This window comes from Atta cephalotes, assembly GCF_000143395.1.
Source record: "Atta cephalotes unplaced genomic scaffold scaffold00015, whole genome shotgun sequence".
Classification (NCBI taxonomy): Eukaryota; Metazoa; Arthropoda; class Insecta; order Hymenoptera; family Formicidae; genus Atta; species Atta cephalotes.
In genome coordinates this window covers 22298-32495 of record NW_012130079.1, presented here as the reverse complement: position 1 = coordinate 32495, position 10198 = coordinate 22298, and the positions used below count along the sequence as shown (strand labels likewise).

At 27.6% G+C, this 10198-nt stretch overlaps 1 protein-coding gene across 1 annotated transcript in view; it reads left to right on the top strand.

Annotated features, from left to right (window-relative positions):
• Nucleotides 1–3252: 3252 nt before the first annotated feature.
• Nucleotides 3253–10198, top strand: part of LOC105617925 (peroxidase-like) — a 22458-nt gene continuing 15512 nt past the window's right edge. The window contains exon 1 of the mRNA XM_012199459.1: nt 3253–3334. Within this exon, the coding sequence (XP_012054849.1) occupies nt 3253–3334 (82 nt within the window). The remainder of the gene's footprint in view (nt 3335–10198) is intronic.

Here is a 10198-nt window from a genome sequence, read left to right as displayed (position 1 = left end):
AAATATTAATATATTAAAGCATTTTAAGAAAAATACAAATATAAATATAAATAGAAAACTAAAATACGGAATGCATATTACGTTTCCCGGGACACCTTGTATAATTGTTTTTATATTTTTGTTTGTTATGCATAAGTGACTATATTAATCGATTTAATCAAATGAGTGCCAGAACTTTATATATCATTCTTTTATTGGTAATAAGATCTTTTAATCGAGTCTTTATACGACTTTACATGACAATTGCACACGCATATAAACATAAATTTTGTATGCAATAATATGTTGCAAATCACTCGACAGTAATTTAATAAATTGTATCAACAAATTTATTTATGGATTTGTTAAGTCAATTACGTGAATGTCATACACGAACAATTTTTCTCAGTGTCAAATGTAGAAGTTGAACGTATCCTTTTTAAAGGTGATGCTACTACTATTTTTACAGTTTATCAAAGTTAAAAATATATATCGTTGTTTCTATTTTTATCAAAAGGAGAAATTCCATTTATACTTAATAAAAGCATATTTTAACAATATTATGCGTGCATATTACGTTTCCCGGGACACCTTGTATATTTCTATAGCGAAAGTAGTGGAAAAGTACTGGGAGACCTGTAGAGTAGAGAATTGCACGAAAGTAGAGAAGATCTATAGGTCAGATTAAAAAAGCAGCCCAAGATAAATTAAAATCTTAAACGTATTACTCTCTTACTTGAAAAGTGATACAAAAAAATAGTTTCCTAGAAAAGAGAAAAAAATTATTTTTAACTTGACTATACAGAAAATTGACTATACATTTATATACATATATATACATATATATATATATATTCTTAACACTATTATATTTTTGTCATTTTCATTTTATAACTCTTAAAAAATTCCATTCCTTTTGAATTGGATTTTTGTGAACCTTTTTTTTAAGCTTTGATGATTTTTTAATTAAGTTAGTTAAGTTGATTCGCTTGTAATGGATTGATACAGTAATGTTTGTTTAACTCGTTCATGATAATAACTCGAAAAATCACGTTTTTTGTCGTATGTCATTTTCGATGTAAGGGAATGATATAAAAACATAAAGATCAATGAAATATTTTTCTTTGTATTCAAGAAAAATAAGCAAAGAAGGCTATATTTTGTCAAAGTGAGTCTTGGTACTTAATAATATTTTTGTATGAATTTTACAATTTTCAGTTTTCTTTTTATGTCTCTAACCAAAGTTATAGATTTTGTACAAAATTGTTATTACATGCTGTATTATATATCAAAGTTGGATTGTGAATCTTATTTACGAAAAGTGACGTACTTTTTTAGAAATTATAAAGGAAGAATTTAATATATAAATTTATGACCGTACTTACCATTTATTCTTTTTTTTCTATTTTAGATAAGATTTATAATTTAATTTGATAGAAGTAAGATAGCAAATTCAAAATGTTATTACAATTTTAAATACAATGATAACAACAAAAAAGATTCTTTAATTATACATGAAAATAATAATAAATAAAAAAAATTTGGGCAGCGTTATAATTGTAATATCAAATATCAAGATAAGCAAAATACAAAGATTTGTTTGGATTAAATTTTTAGATATCATTTGTATTTTTTAAATATTAAGTATAGATATTTTAAAATGTAAAATATCAAACATTTAAATTTTTATTATGTTAATAGAAGTGTGCAATTAAAGAGTTGAGATATTATCGAAAGAACAACTTAACGGCAACGTTTTGCCGGCGTACAACGAGCCGCGGTGAAGAGATGGAGGTGGACGAGCACGTGCTCACCGAGTGATAGAATTTTTTTTCCGAGTTAAATAAGGTAACTTGCTCTTGGTGGGGAAGTAGCGAGCCAATGGATATGTGAGCGAGCCGTCATGTAAAGCGAGATGAATGAAAAGAATGAAAGGAGTGAGTGAGTTGGAGAATCTTAGAGGAATCAATGTGCGTAACGTGTGCACGTGATCAAGAGAGACCGTTTGAATGAGAGAGAGAGAGAGAGAGAGAAAGAGAGAGAGAGAATGACGATTTGAGTGTATGAGAAAACGAAACAGAGTACATGAATAAGCGAGAGAGGAAGTAAGATGGACAAATGCGTGCGAAGTATTCAGTAACGTATCTAGAGTGTCAGAGGACTAGGCTCTTTATCTTTTGAAAACAAGAATCAATCTAATAGATATAATGATTTAAATTCAATAATTTTAATTATTTGATTAGTCATTCGGATGAATGTAGAGGTACTCGTCGTATATAACCTTATTCAAATATTCAAATTACATTATCTAAATATCTGTTTAATTAAAGGCTCACAGACTGATACAAACAACTGAACACAAACTGACAGTAATATTACGTCAATGTATTATAATTTCCTACTCAATGATATAATTATTATATAATATGTGTTATATTTCTATTATTAAGAGGGAAATTACATTATTAATGTAACATTACTTTTAGCTTATGTTTCGCATTAGTTATTGTTCTGCTGGGGAATATCTCAAATAGAGCAACACCAAGATAATGTCAAAATGACGTTTACAATAAATTCAATAATTCTGATCGAAAAATGAATTTTAATAAGTAATTTTAGAGCTATTTTGACGTCATAATGACTTTTTGTTTCGCTTGAATGTCTAATCCGAAATACTTGGATTATTATATCTGGATATTTAGTGTATAGCTAATGAGTATTCGTATTTAATTTATTTCGAATATCCAGATTACTAGATATTACTTGTGCATGTCAAAAAAGTGAGTATTCAAGTGCTTGAACAGACATCAGGTATTATCAGTTTCAGTCGATATTCCAATTCAGGTCAAATCATGTCGACCCTGAGATAAAAGTGAGACAGAGACATAAATAAATAAATGAATGAGAGGAAGGTTCACCGACAGGCTTGCGAGAGAGATAGGAAGAAAAGAATGGAGAGGGTATCCATGTATTCGCGCGACACGAAACTCCGTCGTTGTATATTGCCATCCTCGAAGTGCGTTTTTATCGGTTGCCACGCGTTCATCTCCTCACGACTCACATATACACACAGGTGTGCTAACTTAGTGACGCGTTACGATTGTTGTGAGTTTCGTATTTTGTTCCGTTCAAAGCCGGTAAATTCACGAAAATCAGTGAAATAGAATATAGATCTATGCGCTACAATACGAGAGCGAATCGTGCTGACAAGTTGATTAATACGTAATCATAACAAAGATTACGTTTTGTTGTTTCATCTGGCTACATCGGAGAATGTTTCTTATCACACCGGTCGACAATAATCGTTGGGTCTACGCAATGCACGGATTAGAAAAGCCTATGGATCATGTGTCCGGTAATGATTTGTCAATATACCTATAGCTGAGTGTATCGATACACCTAGAAAAAGATATAACAATAGGAATTGTATATATGAAATAACATTACACGAGTTTTATATTCATAATAATATAAACGTACGTATAATATTAACGTACGTATAATTAAATAAATTATTTCATACTTAAAAGAGTTTATTCTTAATTATATTATTATTACTAATAATACTAACTTTATATATATATATATATATATATATATATATATATATATATCACTTAAACTTAGTTTATTATTATTTAATTATATTATTACATACTATTATAGTTTATTTAACTATGCACACTAATTTTACATATAAAATTTGTACAGTTGTCATCTTATATTATAATTAGCACTATAATTTTTTTTGAATATGAAGAACATCGGTATTGATGATTGTTTCGAGATTCAAAATACTTCGATCCTTAAAACAGTAGAAGTACATATAATACATATACATATACACTGTCGTTGAGACATTTTTAACTTGAAATGTACTTAATATGGGAATAGATATCTGACAATAATTTTTGAAGCAAGGAAATTCAAGCTTATTAATTAATTACAATACTGCAGAATACAAATATTAACATTTTATCAATATTATAATTTCTTATTCAACAATATAAATCTAATAAACATACTGTACGTACACTGTTGAAAAAAATATCGAAACATAAATAAACACCGCATGTCACAAACAGTCCACTCAAGTTTTTGGGTTAATTTAACACAAGATGAATATGTTACAAGATTATACAAATATTATTTAAGAGAATAAATACAAAGAAAAGATAATATCGACATAGTTTAGAAAAAAACTGTCGAAGAATTTTTTTTCCAAAATTATCATTTATAATATGTTAAATAACACGTATTTCATTCATTTAGAATTTATGTTTTAAAATATATTATTTTTATATTACTTGTTCGTTTACTCATAAATTATGTCATTTTGATGAAAAACGTTGAATATCCAATTTCATACAAAATCTTTAAATAACATAATCACATTATGTTAAATTAATACTCGAATATGTTAAAAAATTCAACACAAACTGTTAAACAGTTCAGAATGTAATCAGGTGGATCATTTCAATACAAATACACAATTTTTTTACTGTGTAACAATTACATTATTGAGTAACAAATTGTAACACAGATAGTTATACTATAATATTACTATATTATAGTACTGTTTACCAATTAAAAATCCATATCTCTCTTTAAGAAAACTTCGAGAAAACATTGAGTAGACCTATACGTATTACATAATTACATAATAATAACTTCTAATAATAATTGTGTGCGTGCGTGCGTGCGTGCGTGCGTGCGTGCGTGCGTGTGTGTGTGTATGTGTGTGTGTGTGTGTGTGTGTGTGTGTAAAAAAATTTCCTATTATGAGATAGGTGTCTAATATGAGATAGCGGTGATAAATAAACTAACTAAACAAATCTATCTATTGATTTCACCATGAATTTATTGCTCTTGGGTTGAAAACTGTTTAGTGGAAAATGCATTATTAGATCGTGTTAGTAGTAGTTGCAAAAAAAAATTTTAGAATTTGGATGTCTTCAAGTTTCATTGAGATGAGTCTTTGAGCCTTGTTTATTATTTAATAAGTAAATATTTGGCAATAAATTCTTGATATAGTGGTAAAGTAAGATTATATTAATAAAAAAATACGAGATACGTTAAATTGTTTAATTACATAAGTTAGATTTAATGATCATAAAATCATAAGACGGAATTCATAATATGAGATATTCACGATACTTTTAATACGAAGTAACCTATACTACTATGTCGGAGTGACTATAGTTGCTGTATAAATGTTATTATTACAATAATAAAAAGGATAATCGGAATGAACATCGAATTGCGATGCTTGGTACCAACTACCTGAAGACGAATCCTGGGTGGAATAAATCGCATGCTCATTTTGCGCGCACATTGGCTGTGTTTGTTTGTATTTTAGAAACATTAAATAAAGTTTTAATTGCAATATTGATACTATACTTTGCGCTTTATTATTGATTTGTCGAGATATCTCATATTATGAGCACAATTTTTTGACTTTGCGATTTGCTCACTTTTTACATTTCTTTAATTTTTAGAAAAAAATAGGTATTTGAATTAAATTTTACATAACTAAGTAAAGTTTATTAAATTCTCTTCAAAATGACCTATTATTATTATTTTTTTAATTCTGCCCATATACTTCCAGCATTTACCCAAAATGAACTCAGTATCTTATAATAGAGACCTTTTCTCTAATTCAATACCTACTAACAATATTATAGAATTAGGAATATGCATTGTATATGTAATTAATAATGATTTTTAATTGGGGTGTAAAATCACAGCAGATGATCGAAAAAAATGCTAAGTGATTTATATTTAGTTAGTGAGTTATATTTAGTTTAGCAATCGCGAACATGTCATCGTACACATTCTAAGGAAAATTAAAAAAAATGTGATTTCATTTTTATTTTAGTCATTTCTTAGTGAGCTAGAGTTTCTTATTTATCAGAATATAATACCAGCGGCGCAAACATTGTTGTTCTCGAAAGTGCACATCTTGCATTTGTAATCACGCTGATTTACACTGCTCGCAGTATAGACACGCATAGAAAAAATTTCTACGATAATGTTGATTATTGTGTACTATTTGCACATACATATACACGTATCATTAAGCCACATAAAAATATTCTTCCTTTACAATTGCATCTGGATTAAGAAAACTATAAGAAATCTGATTTACATGTACCTTGATTAAATAACATGAAAACTCTAATGTTACTAGAATTGAAATCCAATAATATGATATAATATAAATATGATATGATATAATGTAACGAATATTATCAGAAATTTAATGGAATATTGTTAATACATATAGTTTTGATGCATATTAGCAAACTATATTTATATTTTTTAATTAGAGAGTAGTTTTTGTGTCTATCTTATTTTCCTTGCAATTTCCTTTCTGACTATACGTATATAAATTTCAATTTATTTTTGGAATATAATCATGTAAAATTGTTTAAAACGGCAATTACATGGAGCTTTAATTTCTCTTTCACTTTCTGTTTCAATTTTTTTTAATAAATTTCAATTAACAAATTTAATTAAATCGATAGATGAACAGCATTCTGATTACATAGAAGAAATCTTTTTGAAATATTTGACATCTTCATAAGAACTTTAACATTCAGTGTAGGAAATATTTTTTATCAAATGAATAAGAAAACAGAAATCTATAATTAGAAATTAATATTAATCATTAATTTGATTTTGATTTTTCAATATGATAACTATCGTGTTGAATTTAAGATGACCAACTCCTTAAAGGAGCAAAGAAGGACATTAAAAAAAAGTCAGTGTTCATTCACCAATTAAATTTTAATAGATAAACATTTAAAAAAACAATGTTTTTAACAAAACACATATAAATAGTATTATATTATTATATTTGTAAGTAACTAATAATACATAACTAAATTTATAATAATTAATAATAAATAACTTATTGTAATAATAAATAATTTATTGTACAATACAACATTACAATAAAAATGATATCAAGTTATGAGACCACATTTTATTTTTTTAAATTATATTTTTACTAATTGTATTTTATGAATAATATCTGGATTTTTAAATTAAAAAAATCATAAAATTCTTCACATATTAATCGAAAATTATATTTCACACTTATTATACGAAACTTTCACTTACTATTTTCACTTATTAATTCACATTTATTACATTTAAAAGAGGGGATAATTTTAATCATTTCTTTTATTTAGGGTAAACAAAAAAACGAGACACGTTGTAAAATGGGACAAAGAGTTAAAATTTGATTGTTTCTCCTAATTTGGAACGATTACACTAACAATGACGTATCTTAAAAATTTCACATCGGGATTTTGCGTCGTAATATCTCCGTAAGGCGCGTAAAAAAAAAATAAAAGCCCTTTTATTATACGCTTTTATTATTCGAGTGGAAGCTATCGATTGAGCGTACGTAGAAACTTGATCGGTTCAGTCGTTATTGAGATCCAATAATCTCAATCTCCCGGAACTCGCGATCTCGCATAAAAGAACAAGTGTCGCTGTGCTTGTGTTAGCTCGGAGTTACAATAGATTTTTAAGCCTTAAGCCATAAGAAAAGAATCATAATTGGTTATTCTTTTCGCATTCAATTGTAATTGGTCAATTTCTTATGTCTTAAGACATAAAACACCTATTGTAGATCCGGATTTAACTACCATGTCTGTCGATAAGATATTGATGCTGCAACGTTCCTCCTTCATTATTTCTAGCAAGCGTTTTTTAGTTTAGAGTTAATAAGATTTTAGTATTTTTACTTGCAAATTAAGGATTAATCTTTTATCGATAAATTTTTACTTTCTTATTCGTAAGATAAAAAAAATATCCTTTACGTTTTCATCGAGGTTTTCATTGCTTATACATCAAGGTCCTTGGTGGAAATGCCAGGTATTTTAAAGAGATCATTTTTGCCGAGATAATCGAAATACTGCTATTGACTTGTATCAATTTAATGAATAAAAATTATTGAAGAAAGTTGTCAAGAAATTGGACATAAAAGAGACACCCTACATTATATATATATATATATATATATATATATATATATGTGCGTGCGTGCGTGCGCGCGCGCGCGTGTGTGTGTGTGTATGTGTAATAAAAAACAAAACATTCTTTCTAGATTATTGTTGAGTCGTTACGGAAATGAAGGAATAGTAGCAGAATCAATTGAAGTCTTTATTATACAAAAGAAAAGATTATATTTTACTCAGAGTTATAGATACGTTATAGTAGTTTTAGAAAATAAAACATGAGAGCGATAAAAACATAAAGAAACAAGTAAAGCAACTTATAAGTGATAAATGTAAAACAAATTGTCCAATCAACATATAGGTGATGTTATTAAGTTTTTTAAGTCGCTATGATGATCTCCAACAATTATGTCATAATATTGCTTCTCGAGATATTATGTGATGAGAATGCAAAATCATAAATGAATCGTCTGACCTCAATGAACTTGAGATATACATTAGCATCCCATTGAAATAATGATAATACTTCCAAATAATATAAATATTTTTAAAGTAAGCAATACATAATAAGTCTTATAAAAAATGTGTAATATTTCACTAGATCAGTTTAGTTCTTTATTGTCCATATTTATAAGTAAAACTCATTAGATATGGGAAATGAAGAAATAACAATATTTCTTATCGCATACTTTGTCACGATAATCACTAACATGCGTTCAAATGTGCGTACAAAATGAGGGTTCATTCATTTTCCTCACAGACGCGTACACATATCAAACAATTAATTATTTGCTGTTCCTTTGTGACCTTCACGTGTGTTTTCCTGGTTATTTATAGACCGCGTTTTAGCGGCATTATCAACGATAACACATTTTAGCAATATTATCAGTGATAACGAATATGAGCTAGCTACATCTATAGTCAACACGTGTAACACGCGTGAATACCCGCGTGCTTTAATGTTTACCACATTAATGTGATATGGATATAGGAACTGCATACAATGTGTGTATCGTTGATAATATCGCTAAAACGTGGCCTATAAATAACTAAGAGAGTACACGCGAAGGTCGCAGAGGACCATCAAAGAATTCGTTGTTTCGTGCCTGCATTGAAGCAAATGAATCATTCGTACGCGCGACATTTGAATTCATAGATTGATTATTGTCTTAATTGTTATTCAAAGCATTCGATAAGAAATAAATATTTTATTTCTTTATTGCCCATATCTTTAATAAGTTATAGATACGAGCAATAAAAAACTAACTAAACTTAATCTATTAAATATTGAAATATTATGCACATTTTTTTTAAATCTATAAGATTTACTATCCTTAAAAATATTTACGTGGAAGTGTCATCGTTATTTTAATAGGATATCTGTATCTTGTCACGAGTTCGTATCGAGGTTAAACGATTTATCTATGAGTTTGTATTCACACGCCTAATTTATTAACAAGCGATATTATATGACACATCGAAAGAATGTTTTATTTTCTATATAATGTGGGATGTTTCCCTTATGTCTAATTTCTTGACAACTTTCTTTGATCATTCATATTAAATCGATAATACCATTTCGATTGTTTCGGCAAAAATCTCTAAAATATTTAGCATTTAAGAACTATAGCTTTCAATGAAAATGTAAGGAATATTTTTATCTTAGAAATAAGAAAATAGAAATCTATTCTGAATATCAGATACATATATGTATGACGCGTGTAGATGAGTTAGAAGTTACCCAATGTTAAATGTGACTGTATCATGATGATTCGAAACATCAAATTGAAAAATTGTGCATGTATTTATTATTTAAAAATTAATAAAATTTAATGTTAAGAATTTTCTCTTTCGTGGAAAAGCTCATTTTTTTAATTATCTTTTCGAATAACTTTGTGTTATATTTTATTCGTGCTCAATGAATAAAAAATATGAGGAAAATAAGAAGATTTCTGATTATCGGATCATATTTAATGACAATGGCTTAGTTTTCACCGAGGGTTTAATCCATATCAAAATGTAAGAACCAAGTACAATCGAGTATTCTGTTACAGTCAAACGACAGAGGATTGATGCTCGATTGTAGTTGATTGGTTCTTACATTCTAATCCAAATTAAACTTTCAGTGGAAACTATGTAATGAAAATATAGTAACGTTATATTGTATATAATGACAGATCTGCAATAATAATAATAATAATAATAATAATAATAATAATAATAATAATAATAATAATAATAATAATAAT